This window comes from Polyodon spathula, chromosome 5 (assembly GCF_017654505.1).
Source record: "Polyodon spathula isolate WHYD16114869_AA chromosome 5, ASM1765450v1, whole genome shotgun sequence".
NCBI classification, from domain to species: domain Eukaryota; kingdom Metazoa; phylum Chordata; class Actinopteri; order Acipenseriformes; family Polyodontidae; genus Polyodon; species Polyodon spathula.
The window spans coordinates 68,359,147-68,386,612 of record NC_054538.1 but is presented as its reverse complement, the minus strand read 5'-3'; the positions used below and the strand labels follow the sequence as shown (position 1 = coordinate 68,386,612).

The window sequence follows — 27,466 nt, the reverse complement described above, 5'->3', positions numbered from 1 at the left end:
GGTCCTTGTAAATATGCCTGTGCAAGCTGCAAAAAAAGTTCAAACTTCTCCGTTGCACTTTGCACATCAGGCATTAGTAACTAGCGAGTGGTACTTCAGACACTGGCAGTAGGTAATTTGGGCTGTTTCATCTTGAAAATATAATAATTTATTTTGGGAGGTTAATTGGATTATATTGTTAAATCAACCACGCACTGTGCATTCTCCTTGGAATACTGTATTTGTATACAGGCAGCAGCAATATTCTAAACATGAAATTTTGCATGCTATTCTTATTGTTCAATTTGAATTTTGTATTTATGTATTTATTTATGTATTTTTGTTGTTGCTGCATACCCACAACATATACAAAAAATAATAGTAATCTGGAATCAAATACACGATGTATTGAATGCATGCATTAATTCAGTTTATTAAGTCGGATGCATAAGGTCAGGATTTATAAGCACGTAGCACAGTATGTTGCATTCGGTATTCCGCTAATGTAGTTGTGTGGTAGGCTGCTGGGCAGTATATTTCTGTAAATAGATTGCCATACACAAAACTACAACCAACAAGGCTGTGTTAATAGACAAAAGACATAAAAAATTAACTGAAGAATTATCATCCAGTCTCAGAATTTGCCTTGTATTGTTTTTTTTCTTTTATTCTGTTCTGTTGAGAGAAAACTTACACCTTGTTAGACATCAAATAAATAAAAACAAATGTTCCATGCTTGTTACAAGTTATGTATCCCCAGTACAGTGGAGGATAGCAACATAAGAAGGTACAGTAGGAAAATGTACTTTACAAGAGGAAACCATTCAGCCAACCCATGTTGAAATTTTAAATACAATGCCAACCCCCCCCCCCCCAATTAAGTTAATGCTTAATCTTGATTTAAATATTGGCACAGATTACAAGTTCCTGCTGTACTTAGGGAGAGTTCCTGGAAGAGACTGATTAAAGGCCCTGCCACTTGGTTGTTTACGAAAGAGGCAATCAGAAGTCTAGCACCAAAGTGGACCAAAGTTTCAGCCGAACCTTGTTCAAACCTTGCTTTCCTAACCTAGCTACAGTATCTGTATGTGAAAGAAGCCTGTTAGACATTTATCTCGTGTCAATAAAAATGAATCTCAGGATCAAACACGGTTTCAACACACAAAAATAAATGAACAAGAACAGCCCTGTACAGTATATTTAAATCAGGAACGTCCCCTTTATTTCAAACCATGTGTTTTTATTTTTGTATATTCTCCAGAGGTGTCAGCCGATGGAAAACATGTCCTGCAGAGGTTCTTGTGCTGCGGTTTTTGATGTGGTGGTTGTTGGCTCCTGCATGACCGACCTGGTGAGGTTAGTGTTTCCATTGGGAATACACACGCTGGAGGCTGGGTGGCACAAGAGATGGGGAAGGGGGTTGTGATGAGACATAAGAAACTTAGGACATTTACAAATAAGGAGAGGAAGGCTCGTCCAGTTCCAAGCAGTTGATTGATCCCAAAACTTTGACAAGTTGGGTGTTAAGGATCTCAACTATTGACAGGGCTCTACGTTTAGATTTTTAACTACTGGCCCCTCGGGCCACTGAGCTAGTGTCTTTATTGGCCCAGATGCAATTTTATCTGGCCCAATATATTTATATATTTTTTTCATGATGGTTTTCATTTTCGGTATGTTTCTAACTGTGCATGGTAACGAAACAGAGCCCACGTCTCAAAAGAAAGTGGCTAAACGAAGCCTTTCAATATATGTTACTTCAGCCACTTAACATGCATATAGCAAGTGTGCCTTGTTTTGAATTATTTACAGGTTATTGAGTAAGCAAAGTAACTTGACTTGGATTCATCTGATGTCAGTACTTGATGGCTAGTTGTAATTTGTAATGTTAAACTATTGTAAAGTTGGAATGTATTTTCTGTTTTGGCCAGGTTATAATATTTACACTAAGATTATGTTATAAAAATAATTTTTAGAATTAAACAGATTTAGAATATGTAGGTTGCTGTATGATAAGTGTTATTTTGTTCTGAATACACTACAGCAAAAATTATTATTTGGTGGTTTTCACAATATTATGCTACTGTTGCTTTAATTGGAAGAGATACGCGCTGTGTCGTTGCTGCTTATTGAGTTCGGTGTATTTTAATTCAGTAAACAAAAGAAGAAGAAAAAATATGATGTAAACGAAATGTTTAATACACAATAAAGCTGCTGTTATCAGCAAGTCTGGGAAACTGACGCCAAAAATGGCAAAACGTTACTTTTTTTTCCCCTTCATAATGAAGCATCCACTCTAAATGTTCGTCTTCATTTTTTTTCATAATTACATTCTTTATGATTTATTGATTTCAGCGCTTTCCTTTTGGCTTATTGGTTGCTTAGTTGTAGAAAACTCGATTTGTAAAGGATTTGCGGCGGGAACAAGTACCAACACAGCATTTCGGTACGCAGTATCAGATTATGACTTCACAACAAGTATGACGCGAGGCGGGAAGGGTAGGATTAGTTCATAGTTATGTTTTTATAAAATGGTTTGTAAATTTAATTTTCAGGTTTTTGACACACTAGCCCGTTTTCTTGGATTCATGAAACAGAAGCCATACTCTCTCTCTCTCTCTCTCTCTCTCTCTCTCTCTCTCTCTCTCTCTCTCTCTCTCTCTCTATATATATATATATATATATATATATATATATATATATATATATATACTAGTTAAATGTAACAGGCCCTGTCGGGCCTGTTGTGCTTCATAAATACCAGCCAAACTGCGCTCTCCACCGGCCCTGGGCCACCAGGCCATGGTTAATGTCGAACCCTGATTGAGCATTTACAACGTGACTTTGTAGCCCTTGGTAACCCAGTTCCTACCCTTACCGCTCTCTGTAAAACACTGTCTCCTACCTTCTGTCCAAAAACTTAAATGCCAGCTGTGATCTGGCCCAGGTTTAAGGTATTGGTTGTTATGATCTCCCTTTGATACTTCAATTGAGGGCAAAGCTGGTTATTCATTTGCTCAAAAATTCTACAGTAGCTGATTTTGGACATTGTGAAGGCTGTATCTTTGGAGCTGGTAGCATGAATATGTTGCTGGTACTTAATCCTTGTGCTGGGAACATATTTAAAAAATTACAGTGTTCATATAACAGAATTAATATGTGCATGAAAAAAGACATCTTGCAAATCAAAAAGACATCTTGCAAATGAAATAAATGTATAAATCATGTCTGTGTCCTGACTCTAGTTATTCCACATGCTGTGAAAGCTGGTCATTGTATATCCCCCCTAGGTGTACAGTATATCATATGTGTCTACAAACATAGACAAAAAACTCACAGTTATTAATTACTGGTTTAGAAAAAGAGATCTGGGTACTTTTATCTTTGATAAATACATTGGAGAGACGGTTGCAATCTTTAAATCGATCTTTATAGAGAAGCATTATTTGGTTAAATACGTAAATACTAATCAAATAACTGATAACACATGGCACAGAGTAAACTGAATTAAGAATCAATGCTATTTGTAGGCATGACAAAAATGGACATGATTGTAGAACACAACCACATGCTATGTGTGAAATGTACTGTCATTGTAGCTCAAAATAAGGAAGATTTGCTTGTGATTTTAGGTTATTTCCATGTGGTATTAGATGGGTTTAATTTAGAAAATGATGATGAAGTTCAGTGATAGTACAGTAAGTGGCAGCTGACATGCTAAAGAAGAATTCCAGCCAGTCCCTGTCTGGTAGTTATCCTCTCCCCAAGATATTAATATAGAGATACTGACATCCTATTGGTATTGGAAAAAGTGGGCAGGAGTGACACAATGGCACAGGAGAGAAGTCAGCAGGACTAATACCCTTGTGACTGCACCCCTCATTCTGTTACTATTGCTAGAGTCACATCTTTAATGAGTGAAGATCTGCCACTGTCTTGGTCATTAAAAAAGACACTGTTTTATGGGTGTCCATTCCTTATGTCCATGCAAACCCCGGGTAACAATCCCGCGTAGTGTGAACCCACATACCTGGGCCGTACCTGGGTTCCAGTGACCCACCTCAGGATGTGGGCCAACACGCTTTGACCTGGGTTCAGCAAGACGAAATGCATGACACAATAATAAACAGCCACGCCAGAAAAATTTCTACCCATATTTTTGTTGATTGAGACATGGCATGAGCCAGATTGCAGCAGGATGTAGAAACATTTGCTGTAATCAACATCTGGGCCGATGGTTCAATCCAGAGAAGCTTGTAACAAGATGCTTCCAGGTCATTGATACGCGCATTGTGCTCTTGTGTCTGTCACCCAGGTCAGCCCTGCTTTATCAACAGTGTGAAATCATCGTGTAGCCGACCTGCATGACACCGGGTCCGGACCGGGGTAAAGCATGCCAGTGTGAAAGGGGCTCTAGTTATTACATATGCTGTGAATGTTGGTCATTGTACTTCCATTTGTTTGAAAAGTATATCATACTTATATACAAACATCTTGCTTCTAGGAATGATCTTGAAATAACAGTTTTTTCAATGTTAGTATTTATTTTTGTGTTGCATTTTAAAACTACTGCCTGCCCCAAATCAACATATAGAAAGAAAGCGAAGAACCAAAAGATCATCAACGCAGGAAAGGGAGAGCGATGACGTTGTAAGTGATGAGAGGTAACCATGGATTTTGACCATGGATTTTGATCCATTTTCCTTAGTGTGTTTCTTGCACAACTGTACTTTTATTTTGTTCTAAAAGAAAATATACCATTGTTTTATTTAGCTTTTCCACACATAGTCATTTACTGAATCACTTGGTCATTGACTGTCACTGTCTATGCAATTACTTATTATACTGTTTTCCCTTAAACAATTGAAGGTGTTTCTGTCTGATTTTTGGGGGTGTTATTATATAGTTCCTCTATTAAAAAGAAATAAAGTTCAGTCATTTCTTTTGTGTCAGACATTTTTAAGTGGAGGCTGTGGTATGTGGTTTGTTTTATTTACCACAATAATTAATTATTTGGTTGTATTAAAGGAGTGATAGCCATTTTTTAAAAACATTTTTAACGGTTTTGGTTATAAAGCTGCTGTCTCCATTGTGTAAAGCCTTATATCTCAGAAGCCATTTGAGTTACCGACTTCATATCTGTACTTTTATATGAACCCCAGATGCTAAATGAATTGGTGACCCAGATATTGACCTCTGGCCTAAATATGGTTGCTGTATAGAGGTGAAGTTATTTTCTGCTATATAAGGACAGTACACTTTGAGTCTGTATCCTTTAATTCCTTGACTCACTTCTATTACTGGTTCTTTCACTGCCACATTGTTTAAATCTCTGGACATGATATCAGTAAAAACAGATACACAGTCACAGACAAAAGTATTGGCACACCGCACTCAATAGAAGTTCATTCAAGAAAACATGTTAAATACAAACATTTAGTGAACATTAGTCACTAATTAATATGACACAGACCAAAATACACAATTTATTGTAGTTTAACAAATAATCTTTACAAAAATACAAAGGCACTTAAGCAATTTCAAGTATTTGTTCATTACAAAAGTATTGGCATTTTGTACATTAAAAGTACAACAATTTAGTGGAAATAATTAAAAATATATACAGGGGCGGATCTAGACTTTCATGAAGGGGGTGGGTGGGGGTGGTAAAGACTGTCACGAAGGGTGGATACCTGATACGGAACATACAGTAAAGTATTTCTTAAAAAGATTATGGATACAGCGGGTATAGAAGGCTATGTGGTCCAGTGGTTGAAGAAAAGGGCTTGTAACCAGGAGGCCACTCGGGAGCCCCATCTCCCCTGTTTTTAATGATTTCCAATACATGAGAGTAGATGTTAACTTCATGCTGATTTGAACTCGACTCTTGCCAAGTTAAGCACCAACTAAGATGTAGGTTTACAGTAAACTAGTGTGATCCATCTACATCTCTATCCATTTGTGTTTCTTTCCATCTGTTGATGTAGATATCCTTCTGCCTGGTGTTGATGGCTGAAGTGTAAAGCTAGGTTAATAATGGTTGCTCTCCTGGACAGAGGAATATTGTCGTGTGTAATGCTTTGATGGAACTGGTGGCAACTTATTGATCAGGTTATACTTGTCTTCCAATTCTAAGGCAAACATCACAGCACCTGGTCATGGCGCCAAGTAAACTGTCCTCGGCAAAGACACACCTTATATCCTGTCAAAATGTGCCTTAATGTTGCAGGTTATGAACACAAAGGACATGAGGGATCCTCACCCACCCAGAGGTTTAGGTTCTGTGGTGATGGGAGAACATCATGTGTTGATCTGATGAGGAAACTGATACTTCTCTGTTCCATTGTCAATAGGTCTTGTCAGCCAATCTTGCATTGTTCCACATTCTCCCATCTCATTCATTCTCCCTGCTTGCCCTGGGAAACGGCCTTTACACACCTGATCCTCTACTCCTGCTTTTGCACCTCATTGACTACCAGCTTCCTCCGTTGAGCTGGGGTTTGTGCCCTGTAGGAGGAGCTGAACTGAGACCAAGACCCCCTCTTCCATGCTGAACTTGCCCCATAATATCACCGATTCGAAGAGCAGGCTTAGCATCTTCCACAGCTTTCTTTGCTGCCCATTTTCTTCCAATTTTCAACACAAGTGCTGCCTCCCTTACGCATTTGTCATGTGAATCTGCTAATGTAATTTCCAGTCAGACTTTGGTGCACTTAAACTTCTTGGTTAGGGCAGAGACTGGTAGCAGCAGTATTCCTTTACCATAATGTCCCACTCTACTGAGGCAACATGGAACTCCCAACCATTTCCTGACGTATGAACTGATTAAAGCTTCCAGCTTCTCAACTGTTGTCAAGGAAACCTCATACATAGTGAGTGGCCACAGCAATCTTGGCAGTAGACCAAACTGAAAGCACCAGAGTTTCAGTTTGCCTGGTAAAGCGCTGCTGTCTATGCTGTTCAACACTTCCACTGCTTGTTGTCTAACTTCTCCCACACGAACTGTGTCCTTTAGATCCCCGTCTTACCATCTCCCTAGACTTTTCACTGGCTTCTCGGACATTGTTGGTATTGCCTCACCGTTAATGTAGAACCTTTTATCTACTACTTTACCTTTAATTATAGAGATTCTCCTTGATTTAGTGGGCTTGAATTGCATTCATGCCTATTCAATGTTATTGGTTAATTTGCCCAATAACCGATTAGTGCAGGCTACTGTTGTAGTCATTGTTGTCATGTCATCCATGTATGCTCGAATTGGTGGTAGTCACATTCCAGCAACCAAGCGCTCTCGTCCCACTACCCATTTTGATGCCCTAATAATTACTTTCATTGCCATGGTAAAAGCCAGTGGAGAAATTGTACATCCTGCCATTATTCCAACTTCTGGGCATTCCATATGCATTAGCCAAATCCAGGAATGTCACATGAAGCTCCTTCCTCTCCTTTTTTGCTGATTGAATTTGTTGCCAGATTACGCTGATGTGTTCTAAGCATCCTGGGAAACCTGGAATGCCTGCTTTTTGTACTGAAGCGTCAATGAAGCAGTTCTTTAATAGGTAGGTTGACAATCACTGAGCAAGTGCAAAACAGGTTAGATTCATTGAATTATGTTGTCAGCTATAGCTTCAAAAACAAAATGGTAAATAAGAGAACAAGGCAACAGTTCCTTTAAACGTTAATAAGATACAGTGAATTTGTGCAGCATTACATGTTCACTCTAGTTTTGAGAGCAAAATGCATGTACTATAATCATATTACTAGAACAGGAATTCTGATGAAAACAAGTTGATCTGACAAAACAAGTTGTCAGTGAAGCCAAATGAACCCGCTGATAAAATATTTTTTACTCAAGAGGAAGATGTTGAAGTTTCACATTAGTCATTGTTCCCTGTGAGTTTATCGCACACAAGCTGAAGCTCAGTAGGATAGTCACAGCTTCAGTCAATTTAAACTTCCTGTGAGTCAATTCCGTGATACCAAGAATGTATTGTTCTGTGCACTTCTCACTAGGTTTGCATTTTTTGAATGCGAAGAACTTGAACACACAATAGTGCTGAATTTAGAAATGGTAAAAGGAATGTAATAAATTCAATGACAAACAGATTTGAACGACATTGAAAAACACTTCTAGTCTTTTCAAATGTATTAAGTTTTGTTTAGTTTTTTTTTTTAGTTATGTTAACACAGTGTGGCAGGGTGAAAGCCCTGCCAGTGCACAGGTGTGGGGAATGTTGGTTGGCAGGGAGGGGGTTAAATTCCTCCCTGCAAAAACATGTGGGAATGTGTCTGGTGTATAAAACGGGTGTTAGTGGTGAGAGTTAATGTCTGTGTTAGGTGGTGACGATATGTGTGCTGTGCTGTTTAGATGTACTGTATGTAAATAATTATCGTTGGTGTGTCGCGGAATTTCTGTAGCCATGTTTATTTTGTGAAAGCGGCGGCTTGGTCTACAGTCGCAGTCTTTAAAAATATATCTATTGTTTTGTTTCAACTGTTTATTTTGGCCATTTTGCCTTTTTGTTTGTTTTTCTTTATTATTTTATGATTAAAGTGTGTAAAAGCACATTAAATCTTGCAAGTTCTCACTTCCTGGTAGTAACAGCCTTGTCAGTGAAGCTACCCAGTCACACACAAGGAACTCCTTCTTTAAAGCCTATAAATGGTTAAATTGCAAAGTTCCCCTCAAACCCACAGAGGAATGGGCTTCCTCTCCATTACCATTTACCATGTATTGTTTATGCCTTGGATTGCCTTTCTGAGGTTGCTTTTTATTAAAATATTCAGTCAGGAATACAAATAGAGTTATGTCCTGGGTATGAAACCACTACAAACACTGGGAGATAAAGAGGTTGAATTGCATATTGCACATTTGTGGGAGGAATGTGTATAGTAATTCTTCCCCAAACCCCTAGTTTAAACATTTTACAGATTAACAGTATAAATAAGTCTAATTTCAAAATAAAATCAAAGAGAAAATGTCCACGAAAGGTAATTAGAATGAAGGCCTTAACACCAAGGCCTGATCCCACTCTCTTCATCTTGTCTTCTCCCACCCAGCCAGGCACCCCGCTTGCCCAAAGCCGGAGAGACCATCCATGGGCACAAGTTCTTCATTGGCTACGGGGGCAAAGGGGCCAACCAATGCATCCAGGCCGGCCGTCTAGGGGCCAAGACAGCCATGGTCTGTAAGGTAAGACACACTGGCACGCTTTTCAACCTCAACTGGTGTACCCCTATACAGTTTGGGTACTGCTTACTGACTCCTATGAAACTACTATAACTAATGCATACTGTCATTAAAGTGCAGAACTGAGGTATTTAAACTGCTACTATCTCATAAACCATTTCAGATGGCATCTTCATATTTTCAGTGTAATGGAAACTATGGGAAAATCTAATGCCACTCTTCACTTTAACCTTTAACCTTTAACCTTACATATTGAGGTCATGTGACTTTTTGGTTTGTGGATGAAGACCTAACGCTTACATTTGTTGGGGTTCAATGTTTTTTTTTTTTTGAATTATTATTATTATTATTTATTTAGCATACAATTTTATCCAAAGGGACTTGTAGAAACTTGGGGGTTAACTATGCATCATAGCTGCTGCTGCAGAGTCACTTGCAATAGAGCCTCGGTTTTACGTCTCATCCGAGGGTCGGAGCACAAGGAGGTTAAGGGACTTGCTCAGGGTCACACACAGTGAGTCGTTGGCTTAGCTGGGATTGAACCCGGAACCTTCTAGTAACAAGCCCCTTTCTTTAATGACTGGACCAAGCCTCAATTTAAACCCTGCATGCTAAATACATTGCTGATCTTGACATCATCACCATGATGATTTAACAAAAAGTAGAGTTTCTATATCTTTGTGGGGGTGTCTGTTTTCTTCTTAACTTTGTTTTAATTTAATCCACAGGTTGGAAAAGACTACTTTGGAGACAGTTACATATTGAATTTTAAGAACAATGGGGTCTCCACAGGTAATATCTCTCACTTTGTGTGTGCCATAAACTTTGAACCGTTTTTTGGGGGTTTTTTTTGTAAAAGAAGAAACTTACAAAACTGTAAAGGAAGAGCATTTCTGTTTTGTTTTTCTTGTCCGTTAAATCAAATCAGATAGGTAGATGCTCGGAAGGATTTTCATTCAACTATTTTTTCCAGTCCATCCCTGTAATTGTATGTTGCAAGGACACACATCCGGTTTTATGGACAGGCGTGTATCATTCTGAAGAGGCAGCTGTGAGCGATGCCGAACAGTTTCAGAATCGTGCAGTCTGTTGTTGTAAACTTTGTATATGCCTAGCAAGGGTACCAACAGCCATAGAGGCATATTTCATATTCAGATCAACCGCCTAGTAGGTTTATCTTAATATAAAGTGAGGTCTTAAATGATCCTTAAAAATTCAGCAACAACAACATTTCGAGGTAACCCATTCCATATCTGGGGCAATTCACCACTGACTAAGGTCCTCCATGTATCCTTTGTCCTGAGCTTTCCTACACCCAGCCTGCTAAACAGTTTGAAAGGAGTCTACTCTAAACCATCACTGTGTCCCTGAGAAAAGCTGACAACAGGTGCCAGTCTTTGCCAGTGCCAGTGCTGATGGATGTTTTCTGTAATTTGTGTTTGATGTTTTTTGACACAATATAGTGGGCTGAGATCTGGACTCATTTCAGACAGACAGGAACGGCATGTAGTCACTACCAACCTAGGGAGGGGGGGATGCAATCATTATTAACCCTGACTGGCATACATCCTGAGGAAGGTGTCCGTCAGGAGAAGTCTGGGTTAAGGCAGTCTCTAAGTCAGTAAATGAAAACCTCTTGGAGATCTGTAAGTTTTTATTGTAGCCTGTGGACAACACTTAATAAAGTTGCCTAAGCATATCTGAGGACTCAGACCTTAAGAAAAGTTTCCCATAGTAAATGCATAGCAAAGTCTAATTAAGCATAGTGAAAGCATGGTAAACCCCAGAGGGGTGTGGTAAAGCAAATGTAAAATGGCAAACCACAGTAAACTCGCATAGTATAACCATGTGAAGATTTAGGAGAGGAGAAGTAAACACGATGAAGCAAACTTTCCCCAGCCATCTTTACTGCTTGCTACCAGTCTTGTAGGCATGAATTTTTGCGTAAGTATCCTGATTTCTCGACTGCTTAAAACTGCAACTCTCATGAGCTATCTATACATATCAACGTAACCAAACCTCTTGTTTGTGCATCATTATTTACTACACTTTTAAAATACTTTTACCATGGTATACCACAGTCAAGAGATGCAATGTGGATATCTAATAAGTACATGTAAGGGAATACATTTAATTTACAGGCATGTTTTTAACTAGCATGGTCATGTCCACAAGCCGTGAAGTCCCTGTAAAGTCCATGTGAAGTCCATGTGACCGTGGTGCCCTGCTGTTCCTACTTGTAAATTTAAGATGTTTTCCTGCTGCTTGGTGCAGATTTAACTGAATATTTATTTTTTATTTCCAGATTTTGTAGGACAGACTGACAAAGCTGCCACAGGTGCTGCCTCAATTATTGTGAATGACCAAGGTAAAGAAAAGTAAAAAGTGCAGCATTTTTTTACATTATTATTTTAGTGGACCCCATTAACAAAACTTTTAGGACAGGTTTAGCAAATGTTTTTTTTGAAGAGTGTTTGTACAAATGTTTAGAAAAACGAGAATAAACTAATAAACCATCTTTAAAACAGTTGATAAAACGTCTCTTGAACTTCAAAGTTAATTTAATTGAATTAAAAAAGAGTCCTTAACAAAACATTCCTTAAACGGTCCTTAAAGTTTTGTGACAGGGCCCAGTATTTATTGTCGAGCAGAGATATTACTGTCAAGCTCAGGCCCTCGTGTTATTCAGAATCATGTCAAATATGCTTGTCAGACCGCCTTAAAAATACCCTGATGTGTCTTTATTACCTTGTCAACCATAGTTTTTATACAAATTAGTTTGGGGGCATTTGGCTGTGAGTGACTTTTGTTTCACTTCAGTTTTGTCATTGATTAGGGCTGAGTGTACAGTATGTGTTTGTGGACGAGTCAGGGGCACAAATGATTTAGGTTAAGGCTTTGAGTCACTATTCTTTCTAAGTTATCTAAGCTGCAACAGATCTTAATACAGCCACTCTAAAACTTGTACTTGTGTTTTATTATTCACTGTATTTTATTGTATTTCTCAAATGTGCGGTTTTGAAAGAAACACAGGAAACATTCCATGATGTATTTATTCCAACATGATATCTGCAAAACTACACTAGGCTAAAGCAAATGTGCTTGCCTTGCCTTGCCTTGCCTTGCATGCCAGCTAGTTTATTACTGCTTTACTTCAGTGGTCATTTCACCCCAGCAGTGTCTTTAGGGGTAAACGTCAGTCATTAGGGGAAGCCGATGGGTTGGTTACTGACGGGAAGAAAACTCCCTGAAGTGGTGGGGACAATTTCAACAGATATCATATTTTAAAATTAAACAAATTTCTTTCAAAGCCGCACATTTGAGACCTGTAGAGTCAATTGATGTGGGTGACTTGGAAAATGTATGGAAATATTTGTTTTTCATTTTTAAGAGCCTTGGGTGTAGAGACAGCACAACCCTGTGGGAAAGATGCTGGATACCAGTTGGGGTTAACATTACATTTCAATACTGGCTAACCTCCTAATGCCAGAGCTCTAAGACGGGATCAAAAAGTCACACTAGTTCTGCAAATAAACTGTTCCTACCTTATAGGAGCTCGATTGCTCAAATTATTAAATTATTGGCACCTGGTCATTTCAATAAGTACCTAGTGCAAGTTTATTGACTAAGGAGCCTTACCAATTTGTTGGTATCGTCTTGTTCCATAAATAAGCTTGTCAGCACTTCAAGTCTGCATGGCTTGAAGTTTTTGGTGTAAAAAAGGTGGACTTGATCACAGAGCACCACTGCTGTCTTTGCATTCTTCTCTGCCTGTGTATGATTGACTGTAGGTGGTACCTTGAGACAGATACATGTTGCCTAACATACTGTATGCATCAGGAAGTATATTTTGTTCAGATTGGTCACCCCCCATGAGTCACAAACCTCTTTGGTTGCCTAGACTACTGAAAACCAAAATCTGGAGCGTGAGTAGGGGCTATTGATGTGGCACTACCTTTTCTTGTAAAGTAAATCCTACGACGCATGAGAAGATTGAAATACTACACCGCTGTACGCATCCACTCAAAAATGAAGCCTGATAGTTTTCCGTGATGCTTGTGTTGTTGCTCACGGTCTCTGTCACATCTCTCTTGGTCCCCCTGACTGACTGATTCCTTGATTCGTTGGCTGCAGGTGAGAACGCCATTGTCATCGTGGCTGGGGCCAACCTGCTGCTGGACTCTGAGGACCTGAAGGCCGCGGCACACCCTATCACTGGGGCGAGGGTTCTGCTGTGCCAGTTGGAAGTGCGACCCGCCACCTCCCTCGAGGCTCTCAGGATGGCACACAGCAGCGGAGGTCAGTTCAGCTCACCTGGGTATCACAGATCTCTAGGTATAAGAGTAGCATATTTTAAATGTCCAGTTTGTCTAACAAGCTCATAAAAGTTGACCCTTCCTAAAGGAAAGGTGTTTGCAAATCCTCTTTTGGGATTTTACTTGAAAACCTTGAAACTTGTCAATGCAACCTGGGTACAAAAGTTTTTTTTTTTAGTTTTTTTTTTTTTTGGAACCATTTTATGATTCTGTCAGTTCTTTTGAGTGGATCTTAATGCATTTACTCAAATATGTTTTTTTTTTTAGTACTTTGAACATTCAGGAGTGCAGGAGCTGCTCATCAGCTGTAGTTGCCTGCCATAGACAGTGTAGGCTAGTTTCTTGATATTAGTAAGCACTAGCCCTGTCTAGTGCACAGCTGTGTATTCCCAGCAAACCAAAAGGAAACTTGATCAAAAGTGACAGATCACTAGATTACACTTATCTAACCTATGCTATATATCTATAGCTGGCAAACTTAGCTAAAGAGCACCTTCACACAGGCTTAATAACAAACACAAGACAGAACTTTGGTAATTATTATAAGAACCACTCAGACTGATTGCAAACACCATACAACACATTGAATAAATGAGTTCTAGTTTATAACTCTAGTTTATGAAGTTTGCTTTAGTATTATAACACATTCAACAATTTCATGTTTTATAGTTATGGGTGGCTTGCATGTTGGAGTAATTGCTGGAATTTTAAGTATTTGGTCATCCTTTTCTACTGTTATGAAAACATTTACAAAGCAAAAAAATACATGTGTAACACACCTTTATTTATTTACTCGTGATAAAAATGATCCCACACTTATAGAACGCAATCACAGTTGCTTGGTGTTTTTGTAAGATTGAAAGTGGATATGTCTTTGAAATATTGTAATTTGTTTTGTTTTTTTTATTGTGGTGTGGTTCTTGAATGTCTTGGCAGAGCTACAGTCTGTTGCCAGCTGTGGACCTGGGGGAATTTCAGCCCCCTTGTAGCTTCAAAGCCCTTAGTGTATAAGTGCTCTGTTTGATGCCTGGTGTCTGAGTGTTTGATAGGCTGGCTGATGCATGACTACTGTGTGAATGTGTTGCATGTCTGCTCACTCTCTTAAACAGGATGATTCATCTAACTGAGGCTTGCTTAGTAAAACAATTTCAATGAAATGAATAAACAAATTAAAGTTAATGACCCAGTGGCAGGGCAGCAGGAGAGAGCCCTGCACTGTAAAAGGGGGCAGGACAAAGCCCTGCAATAAAGTGCTTGTTTTGTAATATTATGATTTCAAATGTATTTTGGTGTACAGTATTATTATTATTATTATTATTATTATTATTATTATTTATTTATGTATATAAATGACGGTGAATAGCTGTGGATTTTGTTTTATTGTGTGGCAGTGCAGAAGTGCAGAAGGTGACCATCTCCTGAGTTAATTAATTGGTTCATTTGTTGATAAACGGGAGATGGTCACCAGTATAAAAGCCTGTAGTTGGGTGGGTGTTCGAGAGGAGCGAATGAGAGGGAGAGAGAAGAAACGGAAAGTAAAATTAGATAGGATCAGTGAAGGCGATTGCCCAGCCTGACCTGGGGTTTTGGTGTGTGTTTTAGTGTTGTGATTTTGTTTTGTTTAAAACTTTATTTTGCTCTGTGTGCAGTGTTTTTCTGTTTAAAGATTGTATTTATTTTTGTTTCAATGTGCTTTGCACTGAGTACCTGTCTGTATTTCAGTTCCTGCTTCTGGCCTGACGTCACCACCCTCGGTCGTCCTTTCACAGACCCCTATTTAAAACAAATTGTAACTCAGAAAGTTCAAAGAAAGTGTGCACAGTCATGTTGTTGTACCAAATGTCATGTATTTTCTATGTACTGCAGTAATCCGGGTCTTAATCATAGCCCTGACTTAAGTGCTATTCGCACAGGACTAAAAATCACCAGGTTTTCAGTTGACTTCAGGAATTTTTACTGACATTAGTGAAATTTAGTCCTGTGCGAATCGTTCATTTCGTTTTACCATAGATAATTTTTCCAGAGGTCCTCCAGTTGTTTTACAGAGCATCAGGACCTCCTGTAAAAGATGTAGCAAAAGATTCTGTCGTCCGATGAAACAAAAATTTAACTATCTGGCCTAAATGCAAAGGGATATGTCTGGCGCAAACCCAACACAGCACATCACCCAGGTAACACCATCCCTACTGTGAAGCATGGTGGTGGCAGCATCATGCTATGTGGATTCTTTTCATCGGCAGGGACTGGGAAGCTTGTCAGGGTAGAAGGCAAAATGGATGGAGCTAAATACAGGCAAATCCTTGAGGAAAACCTGCTTCAGTCTGCAAAAGACCTAAGACTGGGATGGAGATTCACTTTTCAGCAGGACAAAGATGTGTGAAAGTGTCCACAAACAGCACAAAAACACCTGACTGATGGATTTGTTGAAACAGATTGACACTGGTGGGTTCTCAGAGCAAAGCGTTCTTTTGTTTACTCTTCAAGAGGAGAGGTTGAAATGTCACATAAAACTTTCTGAAACCATGTTGAATGCTCCAAGGTAATTCAGGGTTCGACATTAACCAGGGCCCAGTGGCCGGGGCCAGTAAAGAGCGCAGTTTGGCCGGTAGTTATGAAGCACCACAGGCCCGACTGGGCCGGTTACATTGAACTTTTTTAGTTATGTTATGGTTGTGAGAAGCACTGAAGGACTGGAAAATAACAGTGAATGTTTTGTGTTTGTTTGTTTGTCATTCTAATTGTACTTGTTTGTCATTGTTAGGCAGCTAACACGATCTGGGAGCTGTCACTAAAGGCCAGCACCAAACCTGGACAGCTCTGCACTACTGTTCACTATACATTGTATTTCACCACTTGCACTGACAATGCACTTGTGATCGTGTTTGTGTTCTGTATGTGTTTATACTCTGTTTATTATTTCGGCATGGAACCCTGTGGTTTAAACTGTAGTACACATTGCTGTGTATTGCCAGTTACTATTATTTACGGACACCAAACAGCCAAGATTACAAAATAATAAAAGTATTGTTTGGACCGTGAACTTTGTCGTTTGTTTGAGCATTGCATCACCTCTACACCTGCGCTCTGCAAACCACTTTGCCACACCAACTTATATAAAAGATATGTAAAGTAAATATTGGAATATAATTAAAAGAGAGCTTGAATATATAAGTGATGATTTCTAAGAATAAGAATTAAGTAAGCTTATCTAAATTGAACATGACTGGAAAACTTTAAAATGCTGTATGTAATGTTACAATTGTGTCATGCTAGGTGACATGAATGCAAGTAAATCCTATAGATATGAAGCAGGGTGCTTTGTGCAGCAATGCCCTTTGATGTTAGTACCCCTTTAAAAACCCCTGCAGCACAGCACTGCTCTCCCACACTGCTGGGATATCTGGTGCAGAGTGTCAGTATGTTAGGCAGTGGCTATCGGCCAGGCATGCTGCCTGCTGAACGGCTTAACGCCTGTAATGCTGGCTTCAGTAGGAACACAGCTGAAATACAGAGGCTCGTGGATGTCGTAATAAGAAACTGGATCAGAGGCCAGGACAGCACATGTGGCTCACCACAACTGAGAAGGCTCACCGCAGTTCAGTTTCACTCTGATTACGAAGCACCTTGCTTCTTAAGGAAACAAAAGGACATTGACGTTAATGTGACTTTATTGCTTCCTCAGCAGGTGTTCTGAGCATTTCCACAAACCCACTATTTCAAGACATTAACCTGTGGCTGAAAACCAGAGTGCGTTTCCAGTGTTACTTGAACGAATGTGTGGCCTGAATTACAATCAATGACAGATGGAGAGCCGGTGATCTTTTTGACAGGAAATGAGACGGTGTGCCCAATTCAATCAGACATGCAGTGCTCTGACGCAGATTCTGTTTCCACTAATAACTAACCATTAATGTGACACACACTTTCATGTTTACACAGAGTTGCTTGATATTATGGACAGATTTCCTCCTCAGCATAAGACATACTACATAATTCAAAAACTAAAAAGTTAACATATGAAATAAGAAATGTTAAAAAATGCACTTATTGAGCATGCACTGCCTCCCTAACCCTCTGGTGCACCAAAGCCAATGCAACGCTCCCTCTGAGTGTATGACTCACCCTGTACACTACGTGGCCATGCTTTTACCAGATGAGCCACTCGGGGACCATCCGAGAGCTTGAACTTCCACTAGTGCTGAAAACACTGTAATTAATCATTCGCCTTTTACAGGAACGCGTTCATCGAAATCTGTTATTCGTACAACATGGATTTGTCTCAATATACTCTTCTTTTCTGATCAGCTTGCCTGACTGATTAGGGAGGGGACCCTGCACCCTGGGGGGTGGGGGGTGAACAATGCCGAGAGCTCTCGGAAGTTGGATGTCATGTACATGTATGTGTGTGTGTGTGTGTGTGTGTGTGTGTGTGTGTGTGTGTATATATATATATATATATATATATATATATATATAAACACGGGTAATACAGTATATCTATCTGTTGCTGGAAGTCTTTCGATTTGCTAAGCAGGAGCCCTTTAGGTCCTCAACATATCATTGAAATTCCACTTGCATTCACACAGCATCTGTTCAGTCTAAGGCTCATTTTAATACAGCTGATCAGATACGCTGAATAAATTGCAAGTTCTTGTGGAACATATTTTTAGGGACAATGTTGAACATATCTTTTTTTTTTTCTTTTCTTTTTTTGTGCAGTTTGTTGCTCTGAATTACTCATTGGACAACTGTCATTTACATACTGTGTTTGTTGTTTATGTTTACAGTGAAGACAGTTTTCAATCCCGCACCTGCTGTTCCAGACTTGGACCCAGAATTTTATTCCAACTCTGACGTGTTCTGCTGTAACGAGCCTGAGGTACGCTGTGAAGGGTTTGTAAAGCTGCTACTCTGTCCAGTGGGAAAGATAATAGTTTTTGACTGTGCATGCATTACAGAATACACATTTTCTTTTGTATGTTGTTAGGTAAGGAGCACTTGAAGGTATACAGCCTGTGAGAGTCTTCTGGACAGTTCTTTTTTTCATTCATTTAGTGGGAGTCCTCCATTCCACGACCAAACCAATCGCCTCTTTACAGCCAGGAGCTTGAGAGCAGATATCAGAAAGTTACCGACCCCTGGAGGACAAAGACCAGCCCTGCAGGTGTTCGCATGAGCTCCCCGGCCACTTGGCCAGTAGGGTCTTCTGTAGTGCTTAGAGGAGAAGCAGTGCCTGAAGGTTTTGCCTCACTAAGTAGTAGTATTTTAGAGCCAGTGCAACACTCCCTGTGTAATCCCCAGTGAAGATTGGCAACAGGATGCATATCGGCACTTCCCTGATTGTATGACTGCCCCTGTATACCACGTGGTTATGCCTTTACCAGATGAGCCATTGGGACCTGAGTAGTTGACTTTTTCAACTGCAACATGCAACTCCACAACCGTATACTAATAACCAATAGGCCTAGAGTTCAGTTTGCTAATATGAGTGCTACAAGGTCCAGCTTCACAGTGGCTGAAGATGAGAATGGAGTTAGGGTAAAGGGAGGGTGTGAAATACTGGAAGTGGGTATAATAGATGAACCGCTTACAGTATGGCTGTATTTGTTTATGTGTTAAGGTGTGCGTTGGTTTGTTGGACTGAGATGCTCAAAGATTGCACGTTGATAAGAAGCCAGTGAACACCTACAGACAGTGTGTGGTTGTGAAGTTCACTTTTTAATGCACATTATCAGTGGATACATTAGATCAGTGGGACACACCACTGTAAAGGTTTTTGCAGGTTTACCATGCTTTTCCCATGGTTATACTATACCCTGGTTTACCATGGTTTACCACGTCTTGCTATTCTTTACAATGCTTACCAAGGTCCATAACTTCATTTGATATTGCCTGTGTTAACTAGTTATATTTTATATTTATTTTAAATATAAGTGCAAGAAAATCTTACAGCTCTTACTAAGCTTTGTCACGCTTTCTTTTTTCTGTATTAAACATTTCTGTGCTTTTTCTATGGTAAACTTTTATTAGGGCAAGAACAGGTCATGCACGATATTCAGAACTCTGTGCAGATGATCAGGTACATCCCTTTAAGACCACACTATGTGCAGGTAAAAGAAGCAAAGTTGACTTGACTGTCACTCATGACAGAATATATAACAACACCCTGTTTATAGCCAGCCTCTTGCGTGTGAAAACAGATCCTTCTTTTTACTGTAAGTCAGAGTTTTACAAGGCCTCAGCTGTCAAGTTGAAGCTGTTGAAATTATATAATGGAAACCTGGCCCCTTGTAAGAGAAATGTGAAGGGAAGCAGATGTGTTTGCTGAGTCACAGCTGGCTCAAGGCAGCGCAAGGGAAACGGCTGCTGGGGAGGAATGGCTGCGCTGGCAACCTTTGCTTTCGTGTGGTTGGGAAATACAGGCTGCAACATGAAAGGGAGATCTGATGGAGCTTATTTGTTTCATTGTGTTTGCCCTCCTCTTAGCCTTCCCGCACCTATTATACCTCACTTTGTTTCAGCTGCATCATAAACAGACCTTATTTTGTTTCCCAAGACTGTAAATGGATTTGTCCGACAGGCAGGCACGCAGGTGGTCTAGTAAAAACCTAAGAAAACAGTTCCCAGAGTACAATCATACTTTGGATTGAGACAACATGCTAACAATGTTAACTTTATGAAACGCGTTTACTACAAAAGGGAACAGTGCTAAATTTAGGTTGACATGTCATTTTTATTAGGTAATCATCACTGTAAGGAGAACCTACAGTCTATACACTCATACACTATTTGAGATGCAGAAATTTAGGCAAAATATAAAGGTAACCTTCACTTTGACCTATGACCTATTAATATGGCTGAAGTCATGTGAGTTTTTGGTTTCCGGATGATAAGGCCTACCACTTTGAGTTATTGGTTTCTTACTTGGTACACAACTGTATTCTATGATTCTCTAGGTTAAATTTGATCAGGGCTAAAACAAATGCCCTAAAATATGTAATTGACCTTGACCTAAAATGGCTGCCACGTTGAGGTAAATACAAAGCCGTATTCTATGATTCTAAGATTTCCTCAGATAACTATCAGGGTAGTCTTCCCCTGGGACAGGCCTTACCAGTACCTCAGCACAGTGTAAGCAGGCACAGTGCCACCCTTCTTTCTGGCTCTTACTTCTATAAAGACAAAAAATGGTAATCTAGCCTTTGTCTATGGCAGGCAACTAGAACTATTGATAATATAATTGAATGCTTGTAACATACAATGGAAGTTCAGTACCGTTTAACTTGTACTCAAGCCCATTCACATAAACCTGTCAAAACAAGCTCCAGAATTTGTGAACGCTTATAGAGAAATGAACCTCGTTGTGTTACTCTGTCACTGTCACTTACCAGTGGATCATGTTGACTTGCAGGCGGAGCTCTTGACGGGGGTGCCGGTTGTGAGCCTGGAGGATGCTGGGAAAGCGGGGGCAGTGCTCTTGGGGCGAGGCTGTCACTCGGTGATCGTGACACTGGGGTCGGAGGGCTGTGTGATGATGTCAGTGCAGGATCCCACCCCCAAGCACATCGCTGGACAGAAGGTCACTGCAGTGGACTCCACAGTAAGGAGCTGTGCTTTCTGATTTCTGATATGCCAGTAACATTCATAATGATACAGCAATGGTGGCCAAAATGGTTGAGTATTACATGTCGTTTGTTACGTATGTCCCGTCCTTAACTAATAAACACTCAATAGTACTAATTTTAGAAATACAACATGAAACTTAACAAATTCAATAACAAAGTTTCGACTAGAAGTCTTTAAATCATTGAGAAAGACTTCTAGTGTAAACATTTGCCATTAAATGTATTACATTTTTTTTAGTGTTTCTTAGTTTTGAAAGAGACACATGTTATAGGATGTATTTTAATTATGACTCATGATATCTGGTACTAAACCAGGTTACTGTTGTTATTGCTTCACCTCTTCAGACATTCTCCCTCAGAAGTGACCTTGCTGTCAAAGCATGTTACTGGCTGAGAGCATGTCAGGGAAAGCAACTTGTTGGTTAGTGACTGGAAAGAAGGCATTGACAGGTTAGGGACAAATGCACTGTCCAGGTGAAATGGAGATTACTTGAACCTAGTGCTGTACCAAATGTCTTATTTTAAAAAGTTTTACTATAATGTGTTTCTTTCAAAACTGCACATTTGAGAACGATATAGATAATTGGAGTATGCAACATGTGAGGTTGATGAAACTGTTGTCTTAGCTACAAACACTTTAAATATGAACCTGTACAGTAGGCCCTGAATGGCATTATTTAATGCTCATGGAGGCTGAAAGACAATGTTGCTAGATACAGTGAGGCACAGGGCATGTCTTATGGTCCCAATTTTAAAGGTTGATTTTGTGAATACTGTACAGTGACTTCATGGAAGCTACTCAGAACATTCAGCAGCCAAGAATTCAAAATTTCGGTGCTTGTGTAGAACAAAGCTGAGATTGTGATGCACAGCCCATTGTGGACTGTGTAAGAACACCACACTTGTTTCACATCTGCTAGTGCTTTTACCCTTTGTGCTGATTCTCATCAAATACAAAATGTCCAGGAAAGTCCACAGAGAGACAAACACCTCATTCACAGTGTCAGCATGTTAGCAGGAGCTGGCAGCAGCAATGTTACAACAACATGATAGTTAAAACTGATTTTTAAAAAACGAATCTGCAGGTTTGCATCATTTATAATGGCTTGTTTATAGAAAGGAAATATTTCAGTAATTTTGAGCCCAGGGAAGTTATTGTCAAACAGTGCTGTGTAAGCAAATTTATTTTACCAAAGTCTGTTTTTTATTTGGGGAATCATCAGAGAAAGATGCCTGCTTGCCTTCCCTTAGTCTGTAATCTATGATTAATTGCCCAGGAGATTCATCAAGTATGGTACAGTAATGTTAAACTGTAAATTCTGTCTTTAGGACAGAATAACAGTAATTGTAGCTTAGAAAGTACCTTACAGTGTCAGTATATCACAGGAAGCTTTACAGTACAGAACACATACTTGGACTGCAGAACCAGAAAAGGGAGTGTAAAGCAGCAGATCTTTAATTTGGAGAGTAACTGCACCATCAAGTACTCAACCCAGGAGGGACCAGTTCTGGTCCTGGCGGGCCATTCTATGCCATGTTTAATAGATAAAAAGAAAACTACTTCAAACAAAGCTGGAACTAAGACTAAAATTGGAAGGACCAACTTTGGCCAGACCTGACTTTACCCATCACGGGGTTCATCTTATTTGCATACCCTTGCCTCGTGTATCATATAGCTTCTTTATTTATTGAACGTTACTAGCAAAATGGAACTACAACTCCTGGGCAGATTTAAGGGAAGTCTGCTGCTGCCTGGAAGAACATTACTGAGATCCAATCCACTACTCATCACATAGACCCAAAGAATAAAACCTCAAATAATGATCTCACTGCTCCCCAAGAGCTCAGAGCAGACAGCCCCCATCCCCTGAACACAAACAGTCCCTGTTGCTGTGTTAGTTGTGGTTAGAAGGTTCTGACCCCAGCACCTTTACAAGCAAGCACTCCCCTGCTGACTCAGCTGCTAAAACTGCAGCACTCAGCGCTGCCGACTAGCTTGTGGTTACACAGGCAGTTGTCAGTGAATTCCTTCATGCTTTGATGAAAGATGTCAAAGCTGTAAATTGAACCTTGTTTTACATTTCTTTGGAAAGCACAATCTCGTTTCCAGTAAATGTTTTTTTTTTTTTTTTTTTTTTTTTTCTTGTTTTATTTTGTTCAAGACACAGATGTTTATCTTTCCTGCTAGTTAGGGAGTTTGGTACAAGTCAAGGAGAGTAATTTAATTATACCGGAAAAAACGATAAGTGTCAAGATGCAGAGCAAAACGTAGCGTTTGATTCCATTTTCTTGGGCACTCTACCATTAAGATTAAGGCAGTCATGACACTATGCCAGTGTTGACAGTATTATTGCATTTAAATGTTATCTATGTTTTTAATTTGTTTTGATGATTTTATGTTTGATTAGATCCAAAGTGCAAACACACACATTGTATCAGGGCCTGGACCAGATCCTAGAATCTGTATTCGTCCACAACACGTACACTTTTACATATGATCACCGAGATAAAGACTTCTGTGCCTTTATCACAAAGCACACCGTGTTGATCACTTTGCTTGTTTACATTCTGCAAATGTACTTTCATCCTTTGAAAAACTGCTTTTTATTGTATAATAAATTATATTGTAATGCTTTGTAATAGCTCAGAAAAACAGAAAAATATAATTAAATGTAGGATTACCAAATACGTATTTTTAAACCCAAATGGAAAAGCAGCTCAAGTTCCATCGGGAAACTCCCTGACGTAAGGTTGTAGGAGTGCCTGTCATGAAAACTTTTTAGCAAGCTTCGGTTTGAAGAGGCATCTTAGCCACCCTTATTGTCTTAACTCCATGTGCTTTAAAAATACATATCTTTGAACTTAGTACATTAACAGTCTTATATGACAAGATGACTGGTGGATACCTTCGGACTCTACGATGGTTTGCTCTTTATTTCCTTTAACAGTGCTCTGGTTCATACTGTAGCAGTGTTTGGGGGGGGGGGGGGGGGGGGGGGTTATGATGCAAATTTCTCAACAATAATTTGTATCAATTTACTTAGTTTTTTCAGTTTCATGCATGCTTATTTTCCTATTAGGAAAGTGATGTCAGACCTCCTCCTCGTGGTTATGCTGTGCATTTAACCATTGAGTTACCATACCCCTTGGTTTTACAGTGCATGCCTATGATTTATCATGCTTTCACTGTGCTTTATTGCACTTTGCCATACCTTTACTATTGGAAACTTTTATAAGGGGAGAACCAGGTGGGATTATCTTGTTCAAAAACTAATACTGTGACCCCAACAATGTTGCATTTACAAATACTTGCAAAGATTCACTACAACATTATGGTTGGTTTAAATATTTGTGCATTAAGCCTGCAAAGCAGTTGTTTCCTTCATCCCACAGAACTCCTACAATGTGACCTGTGAGAGTGGGAGTGAGAGCCAGAGCCAGTACAGTGCTGTGCTGTTGACTCAGCAGCTTGCATCAGCAGCATAATCTGTGCTGCTAAGCACATCGGAGTGATGAAACACCCTATACTCTCCGCCCGACTCTCTGTTACCTGACAAATCACTGCTGCCTGGGCTCCATCTACAGTAAAGCAGCAGGTCTTATTCCTGCACCACATGCTTTTGTTTCCATTTGGCATGCATATATATATATATATATATATATATATATATATATATATATATATATATATTGAGCACCTGATTAACTTCACATATTGTCACATTTCATAATATCACTTCACATAACATCACATAACATAGTCAAACACAGATTTTCTTCACACAGCTGATACTTGTGCAGCTGTGCAGAAGAATCTTCAAAAATCATTGGACTAGTTTTTGCGGACTCTTAGTTTTAAAAAAAAATCTGCCGTCGGTTGGAATCCCCAGCACAGCATCTAGCGCTCCACCTACGCCGAGTCGGAGGGTCCCTGTGACGCCAGCCTTTGCTCAAATCAGGGTGGTCGGAGCCTTGAGGATAACGATGTGGCATGTCAGCTGAACTCCAGACAAACTGGTGACTAATCAGCCAAGTCTGTGAGAACCAGCTCCTGGCCCATTCTGTGGTTAAATCTGATAGCTTTGCTGCATTCCATTGCGGTTTGCAGCAGAGGTACTTCACCAGCAGCACAGCTGACAGGCTTTTTTAAGTCTCATACCTTCACTGATAATTAAGAAAAAAGAAAACCACAGTTAACGGACAAGCATTCCTCTGCCTTTTTGAACAAAAACAGAATTCATGAGCAAGCCAATAGTTAAAACATTTTTACAGGGCTGTTTTAGTGGTTTGAGCAGAGAACTTGGAGCCATAGGTTCAAAATTTCATTTAGCGGGTCAATTCCCTCTTGAATCCGTCCATCCTTATTTCCAATTAATTAATAAGGCACTGAAGAGGATAACAGATTGCCGTGTTTTGTCATGTGCTTTTTACTTAAAACTATTTGAAATGCAGTTGACAAAGTTTCCGGCTAATGCCTTAATCATATTACAGCTTATTTTACTTCCAACATTGGGATTTGAGTGATGGAGACTATGGATTATTTATCAAACCTTTGTTGTAAATGTTGTTGTACAACTTAAGACTACATTCTCAATCAATCACGTTTTCAACCATGTTCAGTTTTACACTGAAGTGTAACTCCTTGGTTGGTTTACTACCCCTTTCCACTGTTCGGCCTGCTGTGCCCAGTATCATTCCAGTTTGCCTACATACTGGAATAGGACATAGGGGCACAAAGTCCTTCCGGGAGACAACATGCAAGCAAGCTACATTCAGTGTACGTGGTTATAAATTACATCCAGAATTTTTTTTTTCTTCATTTTACAGGACACATGATTCCAGCAACCAGGAAAACATTCAGATTTTACAGTCGAATTGTGGTTTTTTTGAGGGTATGGTATAGTATATATTCTCAACTGCAAAGGGAGAGTTCCTGTGTTTGTGGCCATGCTGGGCTGCGTCATTCAGTTTGACAGGTGCTAGGACTCCCCCTGCTGGCAGCTGTCAAAACATGTTTGTCCAGTGGAGCACAAACAGTTTACAGTTGTAGTTTATTTCTTGTTTTAAGAAAGTCAATTATTGCCTGGTAATTTATTATGCTATTGTACAAGGTTTTACATTCTGCACATTGGAGTAAAGACGTTGATTACTTTTCCGTGTTGTGAAATTATTTAAGGAAACAATGTGGACATATTCCATTTCACTTGACACATGTAGTACTAGGAATAGAGAATACGGCAGAGCTGTTCTACTTTGCTGATAGTTGTAGTAGGTTTTCTCTGAAGTTGTGAAAAAACACTTTGTAGTGGGAGTGTGGTTTTAGTCTGTAAATAGAAATTTGACAGGGGGCTGAGAAAGGGGTCCACAGTCATCACACTGGAATGGAAGAGGTTACCAGCTCCAAAGGGACAATTAATGACTCATGGTCTTGCATGTTGCTGCTTGTAGCTGCATGTTGATGCATGTTGCTGCTAGACTCCCTTTTTTTCTTGTGTTTTTTAAATTAAACTTTTTAACCTAACACCCAGAATTCGTATAGGTATTATCTGTAGGTATGTACAGTCATTTATCTAAAGCGACCTTACTTCCATCATGCTTGGGTGAGGCATTTATATTCGACCCTATTCAAAAGCTTGAACTCTTGAATTAAAGGTCTGTTTTGCCTTTTGTTTGTGCCTCTCTACTGACAGGGTGCAGGGGACAGCTTTGTTGGGGCTCTGGCGTTCTTCATGGCACACCACCCCACACTTCCTCTGGAGGAGATGGCCAGAAGAGCCAATCACATTGCAGCAATAAGCGTGAAGGCAGAGGGAACACAGGCGTCTTACCCGTTCAGGAATGACCTCCCCCAGGAGCTCTTCTAGAGAGGGATCAGTCTCCACGCGCAAACATACACACATAGACGCATATAATAATTTTTAAAATTAAAAATCACTAAGAATAACGTTAATCAGTATTATGATTTAATACAACCTAAATAAGAAAATATTTAGTCATGTGTTCATTCTCAAGTTCGAGCAAGATCACCGTCTAGTGAACTGCTATATATATATATATATATATATATATATATATATATATATATATATATATATATATATATATATATTAGTTGGCAATACACTGCTTTACACTAGATGGTGCTCGCACTTGCTATTACAAAGACACTATATCTATCCCATCTTATATACGGAAGAACTTTAAAGAACAACAGCATTTGAGTAATTGCAATAAGACCCACTCAGTGATTGTAAACATCATAAATGGTAAGGGAACAGTAACAAAAATCTAATTTTAAGATACAGATGACTGAACAGAAGTGTGCCTTCATAGAGAGAAGATTTTGAAATGTTTCT

The 27,466-nt window shown here is 39.5% G+C and overlaps 1 protein-coding gene across 3 annotated transcripts; it reads left to right on the top strand.

Moving 5' to 3' along the window:
- The first annotated feature begins 25 nt into the window (after window positions 1-25).
- rbks (ribokinase) lies at window positions 26-27,025 on the top strand. 3 transcript variants are annotated; one of them, XM_041251120.1, is made up of 9 exons: window positions 26-108; window positions 1,241-1,335; window positions 9,040-9,172; window positions 9,898-9,961; window positions 11,475-11,537; window positions 13,304-13,468; window positions 18,273-18,364; window positions 20,897-21,085; window positions 26,801-27,025. In XM_041251120.1, exons 2-9 carry the CDS (start codon window positions 1,253-1,255, stop codon window positions 26,972-26,974), a joined length of 963 nt encoding a protein of 320 aa, XP_041107054.1. In that variant the 5' UTR covers window positions 26-108; window positions 1,241-1,252; the 3' UTR covers window positions 26,975-27,025. The 3 variants fall into 3 exon arrangements, with proteins under 3 accessions (XP_041107054.1, XP_041107053.1, XP_041107055.1); XM_041251119.1 differs by having other exon boundaries at window positions 26-112; XM_041251121.1 differs by lacking the exons at window positions 20,897-21,085; window positions 26,801-27,025 and adding an exon at window positions 18,541-19,133 and having other exon boundaries at window positions 26-112.
- Window positions 27,026-27,466: the final 441 nt, after the last annotated feature.

What these genes read in the sequence shown, in the direction of transcription:
- rbks (XM_041251120.1), top strand. Translation starts at nt 1,253, where the DNA reads ATGGAAAACATGTCCTGCAGAGGTTCTTGTGCTGCGGTTTTTGATGTG. An exon ending in AATTATTGTGAATGACCAAG is followed by an intron (nt 11,538 to 13,303) that starts GTAAAGAAAAGT and finishes CGTTGGCTGCAG; the next exon opens with GTGAGAACGCCATTGTCATC. An exon ending in TCTGCTGTAACGAGCCTGAG is followed by an intron (nt 18,365 to 20,896) that starts GTACGCTGTGAA and finishes GTTGACTTGCAG; the next exon opens with GCGGAGCTCTTGACGGGGGT.